Raw genomic sequence first — 23,141 nt, forward strand, 5'->3', positions numbered from 1 at the left:
GGGGCTTAATAATACACTCAAAGCCTTCCCTGCTCGTCGTAAGAGACGACTAAAAGTTATGGAAATTTATGGGCTTGCAACCTGCAAATTTTGAAATTCTATTGTTACCGAAACGTCTCACGGCAACGACCTTTGACTATAGAAAACGGAATATGACTTATTTCTGGAATGTGCGCACACTCTTTGACAATGGTAGCGAGGGTCTTCAGAATACCTGCTATTTCCAACTTGTGCAGGAATTCCAGCGATATCAGATGGACATTCTGATCCTAAGTGAGAAGATGTGGTGGGACTCTGGAGAGTAATCCTCTCCCCTTTGCGGTAATGTGCTTTTGTACCCTGGAAAGCCAAGTGGTAGCAAACGCGAATCCGACGTCGGGTTGCCACCGATGGATACCGGATCTGAGGGTCGGAGGTTCAGGTTAAGGAGTATCGCAATTGTACAATGCTATGCGCCAACCGGAAGTTTTCGTATCGTGGAGAAGGATGCTTTCCATGAACAATTACACGCAGTTCCTAAAGGTGATATTGTCATCGTGATGGGTAATCTGAATGCCAAGGTGCAGTTTTTCACAGGGACGCTGGTAGTAGTGGCAGGTAGTAGGTCAATTGAACAATCCGTCGAGACCTTCCCGCAACATCGAGCACGTATGGAGAATGGTGTACTTCTGCATGGTTTGAACCAGACTGTGTGAAAGTCCCAGTACATCAAGGGAAGTCATGAGGGATTTAGGTACAATACTTGTCGCTGACAATATTATGGAAACTAGAACCAGCCGCTCGAGACGCCAAATTTCTTTGATTTCCCGAGCCAGTGGCTCATAGTTCACCTTCTTCTCCACGTATTTCTGTTCAATGTTATTATTATTAGTTTCTGAGAACGGGCCCGTGAAGGAACGGTCCCCTTTCGGACTTCGCATTCCTCTCCTTTGCAACTAATCATCATTCCCACAATCACCATCATGGTCGGTTCAGGGATAGTACGCTAGGTAGGCGCCACCTGCAATGATCCTCATCCCGGCACTTGTGCAAGGTGCATACGATACACCTCCTCGCCAAGAGAATTACGCTATACCTCCGGACACTATAATAGAACAGACTGTACTCTTCGGAAGACATCTCCTTCTAGATGTAGAATCTCTAATGTTCGCCAGTAGTCAATTTAAGGCCGAAACTGCACTGTAGTCTTGCCCATTGCTTTTTTGATTTGTTCGAAAAGGCTTGACTTTCAGTCGAGCGCCAGCGCAAGGTACTTGACCGTTGGCTTCGGCTCGATTATCGGCTCACCGATTGATATGGAATGCAGGGTCTGGATTTTCTTTTTAGTCAGGATGACTTTTTCTGTCTTTTCCATCCATTCATCCGGCAGTCAAAAGTTAGTTAGTATAGGTCCCAGGGCGAAACGTGGATTGGTACCGACGAGGGAGCATAAAACCTGGGAAACGCCTGCTGAACCAACACCAACAGCTCTACTAACAAACCCTATTTCCACCTCCACGTGGTGATTGCTGGGAGTTCTTTCTTCATGAAAAGCTGCTGACGGAGAAGGATGAAGGCGAGTCTCTCGCGTTTAAAAGCAGGACAACATGTACCGATTGATCCTCCAGGTTGGGGGTTGGGTAGGCCTGACAACTTTACACGGAAAACCGATGTTACTCCTTTATGTATGTTAGATACCTTCTACGAGGCAGTTGAGCGGACCCTCGAAGCCTGTCCCAAGTATGATATCAAAATCATACTTGGAGATTTCAACAGTAGGGAGGGAGCTCGTATTCAGGCGATACATTGGCTGCCATAGTTTTCATAAGGATCCCAATGATAATGGACTGCGGATTATTCAGTTATCAGTATCGCACGAAATGGTTGTTGGAAGTATCTGGCGGGCCCCTCCAGACGGGACCACTTTCAATCAAATTGACCATGTGCTGATTGAGCGTCGCCACCTCCCAGCCTTGATGAATGTCTCAATATGTAGGGGAGTCAATATAGACTCGGATCACTATCTCGTTGTCCTACACCTACACCTACAACTATTCCTACTACTGACAATCAGAACAACTACTGACAAGAACAAGAAACAACGCACTCCGTCGCCAGAGACACGTCTTTCCAAAAACAAGGAGACTGCCAACCCAAAGCCAGTAGCGGAAAAAACGAGGAAACGAAGAAGGACTAGACCGTCGGCTCTGCTCATTAAGCCGACGGAAGGCAAGACATTTGCGGAAGTCCTTAGTGAAATCCGCTACAGGATGAAACCCGAGGAGAACGGAGCAGAGGTGTCTTCGATACGGAAAACGAGGAGTGGTGGAGTTCTCGTCGAACTGGGCCCAAAGACGACCAGCAAGAGCACGTTCTGCGAAGCGGTCGAGGGGCTATTGGGGGAGAAGGCTCTTGTTTCCAGCCTAGAACCCATGTGCTCTCTAGAAATACGGGATCTTGACTGCCTCACAGAAAAGGTCGAAGTAGAGGAGGCGCTAAACCAATGCCCGGGTAGGTATTACCTCTGTAAATGCTCGAGGCCAAAAACTTGCCGTGGTGGAAGCCCCCGAGCAATATGCGAGGAAATTCCTTAACAGCGGGAGAATCAAAATCGGATGGGTAGTATGCAGGGTACGAATGTGGATAGTCCCCACCAAGTGCTACAGGTGTCTGGACTATGGACACACGTCAGCAGCTTGCAAGGGTCCGGACAGGAGGACAGCATGCCGGAGATGCGGCCAAGCGGGTCATCAAGCGAAGGCTTACAAGGAAAGCGAGAGTTGTGTTCTCTACAGGGATCGTGGCGCGTCTGGCGAAAGCGTCGCACACACTGCGGGCTCGGGACGGTGTCCAATCTTCAGGGCGGAATTGGAGAGGGCTAGGGTGCGAACGCCATGATCCGCATTTTGCAAATTAACATGCACCAGAGTGCAACCGCTCACCAGTTGCTAGCACAGTTCGCTGCGGAAGTAAATGCTGATCTAGTGCTGATTAGCGAGCAATACCGAAACAAGGACCCGTCCTCATGGTATCTCGACTTATCGGGCACCGCTGCCATCTGGGTTCGGGACGACGTTCGACTTCGTGTTCTTGCCGAAGGCCGGGGGGACGGATTTGTCTGGATCCGGTGTTTAGGGATAACGTTTTTTAGCGTTTACCTGACGCCGAATGAGGCGATTCCGGACTTTCGGCGCCGGCTTGATGCTCTGGAGGACGCCGTTTCGAGCACGGAGGGACGAATCCTGGTTGGCGGTGATTTTAATGCCAGGGCTCTTGAATGGGGCATGCCTCAATCAGATTCCAGAGGCAAACGGATTCTGGAAATGGCGGCGAGAACCGGGCTCGTAATTTTAAACACCGGATCCACGCCAACGTTTCGGCGCCCAGGTTGTGAAGGAAGCATTCCCGACATCACTTTTGCGTCGGATGGACGATTCCGTAGCCTACATAACGACGAAATCTATGAGCGATACTATGACCGTCAGGTTGTGGATAAAATCCGGCTCAATAGGTTACGGTGGGCGGGTCACTTAATCCGTATGGATGAGGATTATCTAGTCCGGAAAGTCTATAAGGGCAATATCTATGATAGAAAAAGAAGACGAGGCAGACACTGCCTAAGATGGAGCGATGGCATAGGTCAGGACGCCAGGGATTAAGGGATATCGAATTGGTGGACCTCAGCGCAAAACCGGGATGTCTGGAGTTCCTTATTAAGGCAGGCGTAGACCGGATACCGATTGTTGCGCCGTTGATGATGATTCATCCGCTTACCCAAGTCTGGTTTGGGCCTGTTGGACAGTGTCGTAAGACCATCTGTATAGCCGATCAGGCTTGACGTTTCAGGCATGTCGACTCCTAGCAGACTATTATACAAAGTGTTCCGGGGATCCGGCCTTAGGATGGAAGCCTGCGCTACCTCCGATGTGATTTCCATCCTTCTCTGACCCCCTAACGTCTCATAGAGCAGGGGAGGTTCCTCAAATAATGCCTCAGTTTCGGTAAGAGATAGCTTAGCACGTGAAAAGCCTTAAAGGCCCTCCATTTTGCGGAATTGAAGGTATTTTTGATATCAAGTGTTACGAGAAAGACTACCCGTTGAACTCGGTGGCAGTGTGATAAACCGTGTCTACCAATTGCACCATGGCATCCAATGTTGATCTCTCTTCTCTAAAACCTAAATGTCGCGGGGGTAAGACCCCAGCAGTACGTATCGCTTGAGTCTCTTTCTGATAACCTTTCCCAATACTTTGTCGGCTTTGTCAAGGATACAAAATGATCGATATACGCCAACTTAGGGTGGACATACATCAGGCACGCGCTGAATGCACCAAGGATTAGGTCTAGGTGATGTTGGAGCACTAGTTTGTACACTTTTGCCGGGATACCTGGTCCTGGCGCTTTCTGCTCGGGCACCTCGGGGACGCCATTCCTCGTATCATAAGCGATTCAACTCGTGAGGGAATCTAGCTAATAATAAAACCGCTATAATAGGTCAAATTTATCTTTTAGCGTAAATATATAGAAGCGAATAGTGTGACTTGCTTCGTTTCACCATTTTACGAGTTTTGTACAAATGGAGCCATCGGGCACCCAAATATTTTTACAAAGCCCATACTGAAACGCGGATCTGGTTCTGGTTGACGTGTTTTCCTTATTTACCTTTGGTCTGGAATCAAGTCACGGTACTGCTGTTTATGAAAAATTTCAATTTCCAAATCTATCCTCGCTTCCCCCGTCAAGGTAGCATGTCATTAAGGACCAATGGACGGGAGTTTACATTCACTTTCTAGATGTGGTGTGGTAGTCTCGCAATATTTTTACATAAAATAAATAAATAATTTACTAAATGGGGCTTGTTATCAATCTGTCTAATGTTTAGCACCTTTTATAGATTTAATGTCTTCGATCGAGGCAAAAAGGCAGAAAATTAATGACAGAGCGAAATTTATCTGAATTTAATTCCCAACGGCTTTTAGGCTAAATACATGCTAATTGAGTTTGATTTTTGCGTAAAATAATGGCTTAATATACGTCACCTTGATCAGATACTTTATAGCTTGGTAAAACTTAATACAAAAGATATTTTCGAAAATCTTACCAGATCTTAAATTCTAAGAGCTTTCTCATCAAAATTGGAAATTATCATTAGTCTAACTTTATTGGGTTGATGGAACAGATACTATACAAGATTGGGACCATTCAGATTATAAACGCACATTTTATTCATGTTTCAGGTGACCATCTATCTTTCTGCCCCGGGGAGATCTATCTTTACAACAAGACGCCCATTGACCAGACTGACCATGGTGTGACAATAACTGGAAGTGAAATGAAATTAATTTAAAAGTAAAAGAAAGTGCAAGTGCTACACTAAGTTAAGCAAAAGTGCGACATATTTAGTAAAAATGAAATTCAGTGTGCTCGGCATAACAATAGCCTTTGTGCTGTTAAGTGGCGGTAGCTTCTTGCGTGCCGAAGAAGATGATGATTTAATTGATTTCCCATTCGACGGTGATTCGAGCGAGTCATTGGGCGCATTTGAATTAAATCGAGAGACCGCTAATAAGCCAGTGGTTAGGCTCGATGACTTTGGGGACGAATTCAATGATGACGTCGCTGTAGAAAGTGACAATGGAGATGGTCAGAAGAAAGCTAGTTTCGTGAAAAATAAGGAGAAGCTGATCAGAACTGCTCTTTCAAAGGCGCTCACGAATAGATCTTTGCGGCAAAAATTTGTTGAAGTGGTTCCTATTCTTCGGGTGCTGTCGAAACCTCAAAGATTAGCTTTTGCATCGCTTATAACGACGCAAATTAATGCCAAGCCGGGACAGGAGCTGAAGTTGAAGCAGGTAATTGTGCTATTTTACTTTGAATAAAAGAAATCTATTCACAAAAGTCACAAATTGGAGATGGTGAAGGTTGGGAATTTATGAGCATATTTTGAAATTGAAAAAGCGAATGAAATTTTCATTCCACATTCTGGACGTTGGTCTGCAAGTTAAATATTTATTTCTATCGAAACGAAGGGGATTAGTTGCCATTGTTACAATGTCTAACGCTTTGAAAGAATTATGAAAGGCGACAGCGTGGAAACTCTAATTACACGAGAGCCGTTCTTTGAGGATGTTAAAATTGGCTTCCTCCATTGTTGTATAATACTATAAAACAATGAGCCAGTAGTTGACGGTGAGAGAAATTACTAATTGGTTATAAAAAATCCGCTCCTCTGAATTAGAAACAAAATGTAATTGAATATCTTGCAGAAACTAAAATTAGACGGAATGCATATTTCGTCCATTGTGCATTTTATAATAGTAGGTACTAGTGCATTGTACAATAATATAACAAGCAATAAAATTTAGAGCAACTCGAGTTTGCACAGTTTATACAGTCATTGCGTAAAATGACTGCAAGTTAAAAAGAATTGGTAACCACAGTCTTATGTTTTCTTGATTTGTCTTTGAGAAGATATCATTATCATCAACGGCGCAACAACCGGTATCCGGTCTAGGCTTGCCTCAATAACTCCAGACATCTCGACTTTGCGCCGAGGTCCATCAATTCGATATCTCTAAAAGCTGCCTGACGTGCTGACCTACGTCATCATTCCATCTTCTATCGTAGACATTGCCCTTATAGAGTTCCCGGGCTAGATACTTCTCATCCATACGGATTAAGTGATTCGCCCACCGCAACCTTTTGAGCCGGAATTTATTCACAACTATACGGTCATGGTATCGCTCATAGATTTCGTCGTTATGTAGGCTACGGAATCGTCCATCCTCATGTAGGGGGCCACAAATTCTTCAGAGGATTGTTCTTTCGCATGCGCCCAAGAGTTCGCAATTTTTTGGCTAAGAACCCAGGTTTCCGAGGAATACATAAGGACGGGCAAGATCATTGTCTTGTACAGTAGAAGCTTTGACTCTATGGTGAGACGTTTCGAGCGAAATAGTTTTTGTAAGCTGGAATAGGCTCTCTCTCACCGTCGTAGCTGTTATCGGTTGTGATTTTTGACTCTAGATAGGAGAAATTATCGACGGTCTCAAAGTTGCAGTCTCCTATCTTTATTTTTCCCGTTTGACCACTGCGGTTTAATGTTATTGGTTGGTTGGTTTTTGGTGCTGACATTGCCACTATATGCTTCGTCTTACCTTCATTGATGTGTTCATTGCCACCTGCTCAATCTGAATGGATCTTGCATGTACCTCAGCATCACGGATCAATTTCTCGAGGGCCAGGTTAAAGAGGACGCATGATAGTACATCCCCTTGTCTTAGATCGTTGTTGATGTCGAATGGCCTCGAGAATGATCCTGCTACTTTTATCTGGCCTCGCACATTGTTCAAAGTCAGCCTAGTCAGTCTTATCAATTTCATCGGGATACCGAATTCCCTCATGGTCGTGTACAGTTTTACCCTGGCTGTGCTATAATAGGCAGCCTTAAAGTCGACGAAAAGATCGTGTAACTGATGTCCATATTCCAACGGTTTTTAATCGCTTGCCGCACAGATAAAATCTGATGTGTTGCTGATTTTCCGGGAGTGAAACCTCTGGTATGGGCCAATGATGTTCTTCGCGAATGGGGCTATACGACCTAGTAAGATAGCGAAGGATATCTTATAGACGGTACTCAGCAACGTGATACCTTTATAATTGCTGCACTGCGTGATATCTTCCTTTTTATGTATGATACAGATAATGCCTTGGTGCCAGTCGTCAGCTATTGATTCGCTGTCCCACACCTTGAGCACAAGTTTATGAACCGTTTGGTGTAATTGGTCGCCTCTATATTTAACCAATACGACTGTAATTCCATGGGCTACTGGCGACTTATGATTTTTAAGCCGATGAATCGCACGGACTGTTTCTTCTATGTTTGGTGGTGACAGTATTTGTCCGTCGTCTTCAATTGGTAGGACCTCCAACTCGCCGGTATTTTGGTTGTTGAACAGTTCATCAAAATACTCAACCCATCCCTCCAATATTCTGTCGGAAATCAGATTTCTCTCTTTGTCTCGGCAGGATGCACATCGAGCTGTATAAGGCTTCATCCTGATGACTTGTTGGTAAAACTTGCGTGTTTGGTGCGGTTGTTCCCTGTGCTTTCTGAGTTCACAGACCGGCTGGTTCTCCCAGGCTTCCTTTTTCCGACTGTGAAGTCGCTTTTCCGCTCGACGAAGTTTGAGATTGTTCTCTGTGTGTGTCCGCGTTCTTTGAGAATTCAACATTATTCGGTATGCAGCATTCTTCCGTTCCGTAGCTGGCTTACCTTGATCGTCGAACCATCTGTTTCGACTTTTCTTGTGGCTGGGGCCAGGTATGTTTCTGGCCGTATTTATAATAACGTTTTTCAGGTGATTGTGGAGATAATTTGTTGATGCTTCATCTCCACTATCTCTGTTGACTGCGATCATTGCGGCATCCATTTCCCTGTTATAGGTGTTGCGGAGAGCTGGCTTATGGATGGCTTCAATGTTACTTTCACCTGATTCTCAGCGCAATTTATGGGTGGTGTTGTTATTCGAGCTTGGCGCACCATGCCAACGAGATAGTGATCCGAGTCCATATTGCCCCTCCCCCCCGTATATGTTCCGACATTCATCAAGGCTGAGAGGTGGCGGTGTTCAATCAGCACGTGGTCAATTTGATTGAAAGTGGTCCCGTTTGGAGAGGTCCACGTTTGTCTGTGTACAGGTACTTCCAACAACCATTTGGTGTGACACAGCTAACTGAATAACTCGCAGTCCGTTACAATTTGTATTTTGATTTAAGCTATGGGAGCCGGCGTATCGCCTGAATACGGGCCTGAATACGCCCCTCCTTGGCTGTTAAAATCCCCAAGAATGATTTTGGTATCATACCTGGGACAGGCTTCGAGGGTTCGTTCTACTACATTATAGAAGGTGTCCTTCTGCTCTGTAGTGGCGTGAACGTTAATGAGGCTTATATTTCTAAATTTGCCTCGGAAGGGCGGAATGCACAGCCGTTTACTTATGTTTTCAAAGCCGATAACACCAGGTTTCATTTTTTGGCTGACTGAGAAGCCTACTCCGAGCACATGGTTTTCTGGATGGCCACTATAATATATGCTGTAGTGACTCTTCTCCAAGAAACCGGTCCCCATCAAAGGCATCTCCTGCAACACTGTTACATCAGCCCTATATTGGAACTCCGGTATCGGCTAGCCGCTTGGCAGCTTCATCTCTGTACAGAAAGCGCAAGTTCCGTGAGAAAATGAGGAAATCGTTGTTTCGTTGTCGTTGCCCGTTTCGGCATTGAGTTGTGAATCCAGTCCGAGAAATACCATGAGAAGCATCGCCCTCTTTTCATTGAATTTCTGGATCTAGAGAAGAGAAGAGAAGAGAAGTGTTTGACCGTGTGCTAAGAACTCATCTGGTATGCTCTAGGACAACATTTAGTGCCAGAAAAACTCGCGCTAGGTTCAATTGCTCAACCACGATCCGAAAAGTAAAGTTTGAAGTATGGTGGGTGGAGGCGAAGATGTTTGGACTAGTGATCACACCCGAAATGAGGATATTCGCGATCGACATTGGGTTGCACCGATTGTGAAAAAATTGAGAGAGAGGCGTCTTCGATGGTATTCGCTCTAACGCGAATTCACTTGTCAAGATTGGTCTAAACTTCGGCAGGCCGAAACAACTGTGGCTTGATACGCTGGATGGGGATTTAAAAGCCTCAAGATTGCACCCAGATTTCCCATTTGATAGAGCCAAATTGCGAAACCGATCACGACGAGTTGACCCCGCTTGTGAATGGGACAAAGGCCGAAGAACAAGAAGATAGCCTGCATGGTTTAGTCGTTAGTGCACGAAGCAATCGACGGCTTGTTATGAAATAAACGTCAGGAATTACATCCTTCAAGGTTATTACCTTACACAGCCGACTTTGTAATCGAAGGCAGAATCCAGTTGGCGCGCTCATATTCTTAACGGAGTGTCATGAAAGCATCTGAACGAGTGAACCTGTTGTCAGAAGAACGCAGTCTACTGTGCCAATACTTCATTTGACAGTTTCGATATTCGACGCAAATACGCATGACAATCATTCCGTGGTTTGTTCCGTCAGATGATTCACGATCAACTGTTGGGCAAAGCCCAAACAATGCAGTAGTAGAAAGCAAGCATGAAGGGCAAAGTAAAGTGACTAATTCGTCATCTGCTTATCACTGGCGGAATCTACAAGGTAGCGTCAGAGATTCTGTAGCATCATTATGGACCAAGCTGGTAAAATAACCAACAATATTCTGTAGCTGTTCAACTGGTTCGTTCCATCAAGAAACTATAAGATGTTATCAGAGAATGTTTGCTTGGGTTACATAATAATAGTAAACAAAATCTAAAAGGATGAGATATTTCTGTTGCTACCTGAAAAAACTAGATAGAATCACTCATATTATCCACACTTACGACGTCAAAAGTTTCTACATTTTATCGTTCGCATTTGCCCCTTTGGGGGGGGGGGTATAGCGTGTCAACCACACCCACGTTCCATCGCGCATGGATAGCCAAAATGTGTTTCAGCGCCCCGAGATGCCCCCTCCACTGTTCTACGCAAAGCGCTCTTGGCGCGACCCACTCGTTGGCCATCTTAGGAGAGTGCTATCCACTGCATGGCCTAGCCAGCAATTGATGCCTCTCCTTAATGTGTGGTTTAACCACTGTCATTTTCTCCCTCCGATCGTATTGCGTACGGTCGACAGTTTTTTCTTTGACAGATGACAGATGTTTACGAAGGCTTGGAGGTTCCAAGTGGCAGTAGTGGCCACTTTCCATATAGGAACGCAGAAAGAACACTAGCGCAAATACATAAATACATTTCTAGACAAGGCATCGGAAGCAGATTTAGCGCTGTTAATGCGTCAGTATCGTTTTCGACTATGTTTTCAAAGCAGATAAAATCAGGTGTAGTTAGGATAGGGTATGAGCTAGCTGCTTATATAATCGTTCGCGCAATAATATAATTGGATCAGTGCCTTGAAGTGTGTTCGAGCACTACATTTAAGACCGTAACGGTACAGTACAGGGTTACAGTAACCCTATAGGAGGTAATGTGGTCAGCATTGCGCTCGCCCGAGGTTATTACCCTGATCCGAAGTCAAATCACGATAAAACTCCCACTGCCACCAGCGAGATTTGAACCGCGACCTTCCGTACAACAGCCTTGGGCTCTAACCACTCAGCTATCCAGACACTGAGGCCAGTTTCCTCCTGGACAATCTTGCAGTCACTATATCTACATCCTCCAGATAATTTCGGGGGGTTCGTATCTCCGTTTCATCTGCACTTCGTCGATTTCGAGAAGGCCGAAGGTAGCTTCTTTAATAAGGAGTGTAATAGCATTGAATTAATAGCAATGATCAGAGCAAGATGTGACATGCCGAACGCCACATACTGCACGAAGGTGGAATCTCAGGAGAATTTCAGGTTAATCGTTCATCTGTTTGCTCTCTCACCGAGTCACGAATGTTGGTTAAATGGCTCTGAATTTCAAATAGGGGTGAATAAAGTTGAACTGAAGATTAAATCCGACAGAAAAATGGATAAATAAATAGTTATTATCAGACCGTGAAATGAAGGTGCAAAAGGTTAGGGTCTATGCTACCTTGGGTGGAGGACGAAAGACTCTGGAGGTATGCAGAACCGCATAAACAAACGCAAAGAAAGATTGGCTTTCTGACTGATTATCTCAGACTAGGCAGAATATCGAGAGCGTTTCGACCGCGTACCGAACTTGATGTCGTTTGACGCATCAACAACGCTGCTGAGTTAAAGCACATTTTCACGAACCACGAATGATGGCGTGTAGGCTAGACTGATTAGTTATTCCCCATTAAGGGGGGAATGGAAACCATATATTTATGCAAGGTGTCCAATAGGCAAATAGATCTGAACGAGGATGGTTCACCGGAAGGTTTACCAGCTTTAGGCAGCAAATACTAGACTTTGGCGTTTCTATAATGTGGGGAAGATCCATGACTCAAATATTTCCACAAATATGTCCTAGACTTAACAGTCAACTTAAGGGCTTTATTTGGAATACTGTCAGGGCCGGGAGCTGCAAATCTCAAGTACTTTTATTTCGTCGTTACTGGGGATAATACAGCAACATCTGAATGTCTTTGGAGAATACTCCCGATTGTGCCTTCCCGAAGGAAATAGACTCTGAATAGTATTTAGTAGGAGAATAGAACACGAAACCTGCGGAGCTGCGTGTCTCATGAATTTCCCCCATTATAACCCTGCGGAGAGTTGTTTGAAGCAGTCCCTCTTGTTTCGCTATATAGCTAGTTTGAAGTTCTTCCGAACTTGCTTGTGGACATGCTGATTCTTGTCCTGGTCAGTCCATTGATTTCTGGGCCGCTGGATAGGCCCGATGATATGCCGATGAAGATCGGACAAATCTTTTCTCAACTAGCTGTTAAGCCTTCTACTGGGGAAAGTATAACGCCTCCGCATCGAGGAGTCACATGTCGTCCCGATGCACTCCGTGGTATGAAGGCCTTTTTCGAGGGGATTGCCTCGTATAGTGTGCTGGCCATCTGCACATCGATGTATCTCTGCTCATCGATTGCTTTTGCAGACCAAACCAAGGTATTCCTTATTCATTGACGTGTAGGTCTTTAAGCGCCTGAGTTGTCCATCAGGATTAAGACAATCGTAAAATTATGTAAGTAGGAGAACACCTAAAGGCTTTGTCTTGTTATCTCATGGTCGGTTGGTGTGATAGGGTCGTGGATCTATTTCCGTAAGGTTTCAGCATTTTTATTGATTGTAGTATCGTATTTCGATATAGATAAGATAAGAGCATTTGGACTGAAATTAGAGTTATGTTTCATACTATTTTTCTTCTTTATTTTTTAGGTAGAATCTATGTTCGGCGACAGCAGAAAGTTAATTCTTCCAATTGTCTTTGACATCGCAAATTTAGTGAAACACGCCGCCAAGAGCGTTCTAGATCAACAACAATTTAAGAAATATCCAATTGATCAAATAGCTGAAGCGGATACCGAGGTACTACGAAGGAACTATGAAGTCTTACCAGGGGATGATGGCGATATCGTCGATTATGAGTATGTGGATGAAGTCATGGATGCAAAGGATATTAACGCAGTCGTTTCAAACAGTTCAGATATTTCCCCAAAGCGACGATCCAAACGCTCAGCACCTTTATCTTTTCTTGAGCGATTATCATTTCTGATGCCAAGGGGAAATCAAAGGCGTTCTGTCAATGGTGCTTATCAAATTGAAGATAGAAGACTAAATACCACTAACGTAAACGTAAATGTTCAAGACCAACAAGCTTTGTCGACAGAAGGTTCGCAGACTATCGCTGATGATTCAGTGGATAGTTCCTCACTAGTATACGAGCAAATCGAAGATTTAGCTTTCAACGAACTGAATGGAACAGAGATTCAGCTGAATCAAACAGATACAAATAATGAATCTGATTTCGAGGAGCTACCGAAACCGGAAAGCCTAATTCGATCGAGACCTCGAGTTGTGAGCAATAAGCTTGGTCATGGTCACAGAAAGCCGCCGCAATACAGACATCCAATTAGGTCGCGTAAAACGCCTAATCCCTTGGGTCATTGTGAAAGATTTACTTCGTCAATGTGTATCCGAACTGAGGATTATCCTATGTAAGATTCGAAATTTGTTAGAATTCATTTAAGTTTTTTTCTTTTCACGGTAAAACTTGCTTGGTTTCAGGGAGCAGATAATGGGAAGTATTAGACGACACAGAAATGCTATGTCGGCACTTTTAGCGGAGTTTAGAGATAAATCAGCGGAACTGGAGCAACAGGAGATTTTAGACGATTTGCTGTTGAATAAGAAAAGGTAAAATTAGTTTGAAGCTTTTTTTTTGTTATTTTATTTATTGTTAAGCAGAAAGTTTGACATTTGGGTTTGTTTGAAAGCTTAAGTGTCAAGATGGGAAAATGTAAAATTTCTGTAAGGCTATAGGTCTCGTAAATTTGTTTTTAAATGACAAGGCTCATTGATGCTAGTTTTATAATGGTTGACGATAGTTTATAATATTTATGATGCATTGCCACGTCAAAAAAGAGGGCAACGATTCTTTTTTCCCGAAATAGACCTTTTGAAGATACAAATTAATAATCACGATTAAGTTTTTCTCAATTTCGTTCGTCGTAAAGCTACACAAACAAAGCCTTTAATATTTTCCAAGGTGTTCATTCCAAGTGAATGAGAATGGTCCTATTTGCAATGGGACGAAAGTGTAAGGGGAATATGGAGGGCGAAAAAGTAGGTAAGATCTAGTCAGAGTGTGCACTATCCACCTCTAATCTTGCTTTTTAATAAATATCTGGCCTGTATGCCCACGAAATTTTATGGTGCATATTGTTTTAGGCTAGGGTACTCGGATGAGGACAAAAGTTGGCGAAAACTGGAAGCTTTTGAGGGATACTAGCAGCCACCTTCCACTTGCTGTTCTCATTAGAAAGGACATCACTAAATTGACCAAATTTTCTTCTCACAAATTTCTACAACCCATTCCAATATCTGCAATTCTAGTATAGAAATTGTCGAATATTCTAAAATGATCGTTAACCTCTTCTTTTTATTGTCGTTTTCACTACGTATTGCATAATTCGACCATATACCAGTCCATGCTGATTATTAGCGAATTCATTTTTAGCGTTTGTCTTGAGCAATTGCAGGGCTGTTTCTTTTGTTCTTGTGGAGTGCGGTATTGAGTGAAATGGTGAAACGGGTTTTTATTGATTTAGTGTTTGTACAATTTAATGCTTCCTGTTTTTCTACTTCCAGTCATAATTTAACCCTTTCCAAACTTCACTTTCGGTCACAAATGGCTCGAAATGTAGTATGTCATATTTTGTATCATCATATGTCTTTCTCATAGTAGTTATTATGTTCCCTTTGGATAGAACACATCGATATACCCACACAATCATGACGAGCAAGCACGACAGGAATCTAAACTCTACCAGGTTCCAGAAGATCTTAGTTTCGTTTAATTGGCGAGCCGCAGCTCCGAGAACTCAGGCCTTTGTTAGGCCCATTGCACTATCCCTTTAATTACCTATTCAATAGATTCCCTCTTGCGGCGTTCACAGGCTTTTGCAAATTTGAGAAGATTCTCCAGAGGCAGAGAGTGCGCAGATTCTTCATTGAAGGAAATCTTACCATGTGAGGAGGCCAGGCAGCTGAAAATGTATAATAGTTCAGAGCCGTCTCTTTCTCTTCCTCACATTGGTTGCAAATAGCCAAAGCTGCCACCCTAATATTTTCCATATGGTAGTTTAAGGAGTTGTGTGTTCCGTTAAAAGCCCTTCTAGGGTTTTCATGATCTACTTTTTATTGGACAGAAAAATGCCGCTCCAGCTACTCCGGATTTTTTCCGCTTGGCTGCGCGAATCCTTGCAATTTCACCCCTCAGATTAGACTTGACAGCGGATGGTCGGATACCAAACCCTGGTTCTCTCTCCACCATTATGAATTCAGACTCTTCGCGAACCAGCTCGTCAACATTTTCATCTAGGTTTCATTGTATCACTCGAGAGTATCCCTGCGCCCGATCTGTCTTCCATGACTAATCAAGGCTCGCCAATTGCATTGTTGTGCTAAGGCTTATTATAATGGTATCGAGTTTCTATGCGTTATTGGCTGGTTTCTTTTTCAGTTCTAAATGAATGGGGGTAGTCCTCATTGCTCCATTAATACTTAGGCAACCGAGCTTTGTACTGTTAGCAAAGTTCAATCTCGACCACCAGACGATCCATCATCATCATCATCAACGGCGCAACAACCGGTATCCCGTCTAGGCCTGCCTTAATAAGGAATGCCAGACATCCCGGTTTTGCGCCGAGGTCCACCAATTCGATATCCCTAAAAGCTGTCTGGAGTCCTGACCTACACCATCGCTTCATCTCAGGAAGGGTCTGCCTCGTCTTCTTTTCCTACTATAGATATTGCCCTTATAAACTTTCCGGGATGTATCATCCTCATCCATACAGATTAAGTAACCCGCCCACGGTAACCTATTGAGGCAGATTTTATCCACAACCTGACGGTCATGTGTCGTTATATAGGCTACAGAATCGTCCATCCTCATATAGGGGCCCAACAATTCTTCGGAGGATTCTTCTCTCGAACGCGGCCAAGAGTTCGCAATTCTTCTTCCTAAGAACCGAAGTCTCCGAGGAATACATGAGGACCGGCAAAATCATTGCCTTGTACAGTAAGAGCTTTGACCGAATGGTGAGACATTTCGAGCGGCATAGTTTTTGTAAGCTAAAATAGTCTCTATTGGCTGCCAACAACCGTGCGCGGAATTCATCATCGTGGCTGTTATCGGTTGTGATTTTCGACCCTATGTAGGAGAAGTTATCAACGATCGCGAAGTTGTAGTCACCTATCTTTACTCTTCCCGTTTGACCAGTCTAGTTTGATGTTGTTGGTTGGTCTTCGGTGCTGACGTTGCCACCATATACTTTGCCTTGCCTTCATTGATGTGCAGCCTAAGATCTCGCGCCAATTACCGCATCCCTTTGTCGTAGACCGTTGTTGATGTGGAATGGTCTTGAGAGTTATCGTGTTGCTTTTATGTGCTCTCGAACATTGGTCAGGGTCAGCCTAGTCAGTCCTATCAATTTCGTTGGGATACCAAATTTTCTCAAGGCCGTGTACAGTTTTACCCTGGCTATGCTATCATAGGCGGCTTTAAAGTCAATGAAGAAATGGTGCAACTGATGTGCATATTCCAACAGTTTTCCCATCGCTTGCCGCAGAGAGAAAATCTGATCTGTTGCTAATTTGCCTGGAGTGAAGCCTCTTTGGTAGGGACCAGTGATATTCTGGGCGTATGGGGTTATCCGGCCTAGCAAGATAGCGGAGAATATCTTATAGATGGTACTCAGCAACGTGATACCTCTATAGTTGCTGCTCTGTGTGATATCTCCCTTTTTATGTATGAGACAGATAATGGCACGTTGGCAATCGTTAGGCATTGATTCGCTGTCCCAAAGCTTGAGCACAAGATGGTGTAACTGGTCGCCTCCATAATCCGGCTGTAATTCCATCGGCTCCTGGCGACTTATGATTTTTTAGCGGATGAATTGCACGGACTGTTTCTCCTCAACTTAGTGGTGGCAGTATTTGTCCGTCGTTTTCAGTTGACGGGACCTCCAACTCGCCGATGTTCCGTAGCTCATTAAAGTACTCAACCCATCGCTCCAATATGCCCATTCTGTTGGAAATCAGATTTCCCTCTTTGTCTCGGCAGGATAAGCATCGAGGTGGATAAGACTTCATTCTGCTGACTTGTTGGTAAAACTTGCGTACCTGGTGCGGTTGCTCCCTGTACTTTTCTAATTCACAGACTTGTTGGTTTTCCCAGGCTTCCTTTTTCCGTCTGTGAAGTCGGTTCTCCGCTCGACGGAGTTTGTGATAAATCTCTGCGCGTGCCCGCGTTCTTTGAGAATGCAAGATTACTCGGTATGCAGCATTCTTCAGTTCCGAAACTAACTTACATTCATCATCAAACCAGCCGTTTCGACTCTTTTTGCGGATGGAGCCAAGTATCTTCGTGGCCGCATCAATGATAGCGTTCTTCAGGTGGTTGTCAAGATCATTTGTTGATGCTTTATCTCCAGGATCTCGGTTGACTGCGGTTATTACGGCATCGTCTTCCCTCTTATAGAGGTCGCGGAAGACTGTCTTGTGGATGGCTTCAGTATTCGCTCTCACCTGATTGTCAGAGTGGATTGTATGTGGTGTCGTAATTCGAGCTCGGAGCACCATGCTAACGAGATTGTGGTCCGAGTCTACATTGGCCCCCCTATATGTTCTGACATTCATCAAAGCTGAGAGGTGGCGGCGTTCAATCAACGCGTCGTTAATTTGGTTGAAAGTGGTCCCATCTGAAAACGGACATGTATGTTTTGTGGACTGCTTTCCGCGCAAACCAGGTAGTACCAACAACCATTTCCTGCGATACTGCTAACTGAATAATCCGTAGTCCGTTATCATTGGTATCCCTATGTGAGCTATAGGAGCCGGCGTATCGCCTGAATACGGGCTCCTTCCCTACTTGACTGTTGAAATATCATGGGACAGGCTGCAAGGGCTCGCTCAACTGCCTCGTAGAAGGTATCCTTCTCCGACTCTGCAGTCTTTTCTGTAGGGGCGTGAACGTTTATGAGGATTATATTTCTAAACTTGCCTCGCAAACGCAGAGTGCATAGTATTTCGCTTATATTTTCAAAGCCGATGACAGCAGATCTCATTGTTTGGTTGACTAAGAAACCTACTCCCAGCACATGGTTTACTGGATGGCCGCTTTAATATATGGTGTAGTGACTCTTCTCCAGAAAACCGGTCCCTGTCCATCGCATCTCTTGCAGCGCTGTTACATCAGCCCTATGTTGGGAAAGGGTATCGTCTAGCTGGTTGTCAGCTCCTTCTCTGTGCAGGGAGACCAAGTTCCATGAGAAGATGCGCAAATCGTAAATTCGTTGTCGTTGCCGGGTTCGTCGGTTTAAATTCTATTCTATCCGACGCTCTTTCTGTGGATTCGTAACTTCGTTTTTTCGTGTAAGTTTGTCGACCCTATCAATTTGTCCCGTTTTCAGACGTTTCGTCTTGGAACCTATACTACCCTTTGAGAGCCCAGAACAATTTGGAAAGATGGAGAAAAGATCCCATGGTGAAGTTAGGAAGGTTCAAGTGAGAACAAACCTGAAGCAAGCAAAAAAATTGCTTCGCAAGAAAACGGCTCTGCTTACTCAGAAACATGTGATCCCTAACTAGTTAGGGGATCTAACTGGGGTCTGTTCTAAGGTTCCACTGGCTTAGTGGAGGAGTGTATGGTTGTGAGCCTCAGGAAGATACTTGGTGGCGAGTAGATCTTGATATTATTATATGGATGACCGATTCGACACAAGGATACAAATATGTATTAGGTATATATGACTACAGTTGCTACGTTCTTCCATTGGCCATTGGTCAGTCTTACATGAAATATAAGAAGATGGGATTCAAAAGTTCGTTTCGAATTGCAAACTGAACACAGGAGCAGGATTGTGAAAGTAACGGATGAATTGACTGGATTTATGCAGAAAGCACTTAATATGAGGGTGTTCATCGCGATGATAAGCGAGTCATTAATATCGAAATAAACCTTTCCTTAGTGAAAAGCCTAAGTACGCGTGAAATAGTGAGCTGTATGAGCTCCGGCTGGCGTGTCACTGAAACATAAAGCGGCGCAAATAGAAATAGGTAGGATTTGCCAGAAGCTGAAAAAGTGAATCTACAAAAATCTTGCAGAAATCTGAAGTAAGTTATTCATCGAAGTTTACACAACTATAAGCTGACGTAGACAGAAATCTATAGGCTAGTACCGACAGAGTTGTAGTGTCGAATCTATCCATCTCCGAGGATTTATTAGTCCTATCTGGAGAGGTTAATTCTCTTTGGAGCGAAGTACGGTGGCTACTTCCAACGACATTAAATGTCCAAAAATATCCGCATTGTTGAGAGAAGAACTTTTGGAAGTTTTTAGCAAGATAGGGGAGAATAAAGAGGCAGGGTTTGGCGGTACAGAACGAGTTTTTAAACAGTTTGCATGGAACATATTCTGGAAATGTTTGATGGGAGGAATTCTTTCCCCGGAGTGAAAAAGTCAGACACTACTTCGTTCATCAATTTAAAAACGAAGTTTGTTTCTCTTGCATTAGGTGCCATTTTGGTGTAGTGGGACGATGTGTGCCAACCAAGTCCTGCGTTTGAGATAGTGTCAAGCCAGCGAACTCCGATGAGTACAGACAGGTATTGACGGAAGCTAGGAACTTTTGGGTAACTGCGGCGTTCACTTTCCATGTGCTACTACCATATATCGTCACAGAAAAAACGCTAACATAGAACAGTCTCAACTTGAACTTGGTATTGAGATAATTGAATTTGCAGATTTTAGATGGGGCAGCAGAAGTCGATCTAGCGCTCTTGTTAATGTATCGGGCAACATTTAGTTTGGTGCCACCGTCCACAGAAATCACGCTTCCCAGATATACAAATTAATCAACACTTTTGATGTTCTGCATATCAATGCGGGAGGATCTGGAGTGGAAACCAGACTGCTTTTAGTCGACCAAGCTTTCCAGATGTTCTTTGATGCGTTCCAGGATTATTTTAGCTTTGCCAAGGCAGAGAGCATGCAGATACTCCTTCAATTGTCACATTTAAAACGGGTGCCCTTCTTTGGGATCTTCATGATCATCTCCTTCCTGTACTTTCTGGGGAACGTCTGGGGTTTCCAAGATTTCAGTACAAGTGGAAGCAGCAGATCAGCAGTAACTGATAACTCTGTGGAGTGACCATCAAGCTAAGCGGCTTTACTCCGTTTGAGGGAGGACTTGCCATTTCATTCATAAAATTCCGAAATTCTCTCTTGTCAAGTCGTACACTATAATGAACTTCTCGGTATTTCGCACGATATCGGAGTAGAGCCTCCAACCGCAGTCAGCGAGATCTTATGACGTCCCTTCGGGAGGTGACCGACCATCAGTGCAGCATTCGAGAAAGCTCAGCCCCAGTTTGGTTATAAACATTTTCCTGGATGAGATAGGTATATCTCCTGGTTGACAAAGGTCAACTCGTGGCTGGTTTGCTTGCTCCTGTTCATTATGCGCTTGAAATCCATCACCTTTGACAAATTGCACTCCATCACAAGAAAACTTAATTAGATGCTGGGCTCAGATGCTTTTTAGCAGCGATATATCATAAGTATAATGGACCTTTCTCTTCTATACATTGGTTTCCTATGCTTGGATAATTGATATGCACTGTATGTGATCAAGCGACAGACCACTATCAAATATACATATTCGAATAATTAGAATAGTTAATACTTTCTTCGAGGAAGTGAGCTCCGTTTAATAAAGCATGGAGCATGCAAAAATTAATAATTTTCCTCGTGTTAATATTAATGACTGCTATTATGTTGTGAAATTTTTCCTTGTAGTTAATTTAATAATAATTTATTCATGTTTTCCAGACGAGAAGACGATAATGCGACTCCGGGTGGAATGTGCTCAAGCGTGGTACGATACGCTCGGCCACAGAAGGCACGCTCCGCAACAGGCGAATGGAAATACATTGTAAACACTGGACAACACTCGCAGACGTTACGTTTGGAAAAATGCAGGTTGTTTATCTCCTAACTACGTAGCGAATTTTCGAGAATATAATCCTCTACGTCCTTTTATGTTTCAGTAATCCGCAAGAGAGCTGCTCCTACCTGACTGAAAATTATCGTTCCCGATGCGTTCAGATCTACAATTACCACAGGCTTTTAAGTTGGGACAAAACTCGTGGCCTTCACGTGGATATATTCAAAGTGCCGACTTGCTGTTCTTGTCATGTGGATGGTTACCGCGATTTGTATCCACCAATTGCGTCGTCAAATATAGGGAACAAATTGAAAGATTATTCACATTTCTCAAAATTGAACCCATACAGTACCATATCCGATGACGAGGATTATGATGATGAGGAGGAAGTTTCAGAGTCAATTGCTTACCAGTTCGGGAATGGTTTCAAAAAAGTCAAGTCAAATAAGTATGATCCATTGCACAGTGGGTCCAGTATAAAGTCTTCTCTGGACTTTGCCAAAGGACCAACAAAAATTGGTACACACACTGCCAATTTAGGCACCTACCTGAGCCCTCCTTATGATGAGTTTGATTCAAACTACCCTTTTAAACGTGGTCCTGAATTAAGTTCACAGAATGTAGGGCTTGTAGGGGGTTTGTCTTCTGTGCCACGACGCGCCCTGAGTCATGGCTATCACCATGACGTCGGCGACCGACTCGATCAGGACATTGGCGGTAGTGAGGGCGGTAAAGAGGTAACTGTATATCCACCGATCGATACATCTACAGTGCGTCCGAGTAGGAAACGAATTTCTTCTGTGTCCACAGCTCAGCAGACTCCGACCTCCAGAGAGACCCGCCTATCGGGATTATCGCCAGCAACTGCAACGAATGACTCCCCATATCGTCCGGACCAGGTTTTCGATACAAAGTTTTCCGGGACCACTTCGAAAACGGATATGAGCAAACGCATTAACTACAACTATCATCCCATCATTGATTTCTTCGAGGAACAGGCTCAGCACCTTTCGTCATCGAGCCAGTTAGCACTTTCGACAACGACGGGGCTCCCGAAAATTTTCACAGGATATCGAACCTCGAACGAGATACCAAACGTAGTTCAGCCGGTGGACAGTAACTGGCGTCCGGTGGTCGTCGAGTAACTGCACACGTTTTTGCCAATGAGTTTTCAAACTAAGATTTCTGCTATTTACGTGTATCTTGATACAATCATCTCCATCGAATTCATCTAGTATATAAGCGACTGCAGACTTGTTTCCCTCATTACATTCTCTAATTTATTAATTTATTTATTACCTCATTACTTTGCATCTGCCGATTATCTTCATGATTACATCTGCGATTATGGTTCACATCCTCATCATCATCTTCATAACGATCATAATCATATGTTACGTTGGAAATCCATCTTTTCTGCATGCTTGAGTTGGTTTAATTTGTGGCGTACCTGGTATTTATGGATGTAGCTAGACCATCGCGATAAGTGTTGTCGATTTGTTTGGTTTTCAATAGAATGTAAATTGAACTGCTTACAATACATAGTGATGTAACTTGCCACTTAAATTAAAATAGGAACGAATTGAAATGTAGAAGTATCGAAGGCTTTCACAGACATACCTGAAACCAACTAATGTTTCTCATTTAGATACAAACCCATCTGTATATTTCTAGTTTGCAATGGCTTTCTTAAATATACGTTAAAATTTATAAGTAAAAGTTTTGGTTTTTGACCTTATTTCGTAACATATCATTAGTTACCTTATTAAGTGAAAAATAGGCTTTTCAGACTGGACGTTCAAAGTGACTATGTCCTGCAGATAGATTTACGAAAGCTAATTTGAAAGCGGGAATACGGGGTTATGTGCTAGGGTCTCGTAGTGGTAGATCGTGGCTCCAATCTCACTGGTCGCAGAGAGATTTGTATCGTGACTGGATGTTGGATGCCAGTTGACTCAGCTTTAAATGAGTAACGTAGTCAAAT

At 43.7% G+C, this 23,141-nt stretch overlaps 1 protein-coding gene across 3 annotated transcripts in view; it reads left to right on the forward strand.

Moving 5' to 3' along the window:
• LOC119650251 (neurotrophin 1) overlaps window positions 1–22,859 on the forward strand; it is a 38,392-nt gene extending 15,533 nt beyond the window's left edge. For 2 of the 3 annotated variants that reach the window (XM_038052841.1, XM_038052842.1), the window contains exons 2-6: window positions 5,217–5,831; window positions 12,867–13,645; window positions 13,716–13,844; window positions 21,043–21,192; window positions 21,261–22,859. In XM_038052841.1, coding sequence (XP_037908769.1) covers window positions 5,388–5,831; window positions 12,867–13,645; window positions 13,716–13,844; window positions 21,043–21,192; window positions 21,261–22,302 — 2,544 coding nt within the window. In that variant the 5' untranslated portion in view covers window positions 5,217–5,387 and the 3' untranslated portion in view covers window positions 22,303–22,859. The remainder of the gene's footprint in view (window positions 1–5,216; window positions 5,832–12,866; window positions 13,646–13,715; window positions 13,845–21,042; window positions 21,193–21,260) is intronic. The other variant, XM_038052843.1, reaches the window with a different exon arrangement.
• Window positions 22,860–23,141: the final 282 nt, after the last annotated feature.

This window comes from Hermetia illucens, chromosome 2 (genome assembly GCF_905115235.1).
Source record: "Hermetia illucens chromosome 2, iHerIll2.2.curated.20191125, whole genome shotgun sequence".
Lineage (NCBI taxonomy): Eukaryota > Metazoa > Arthropoda > Insecta > Diptera > Stratiomyidae > Hermetia > Hermetia illucens.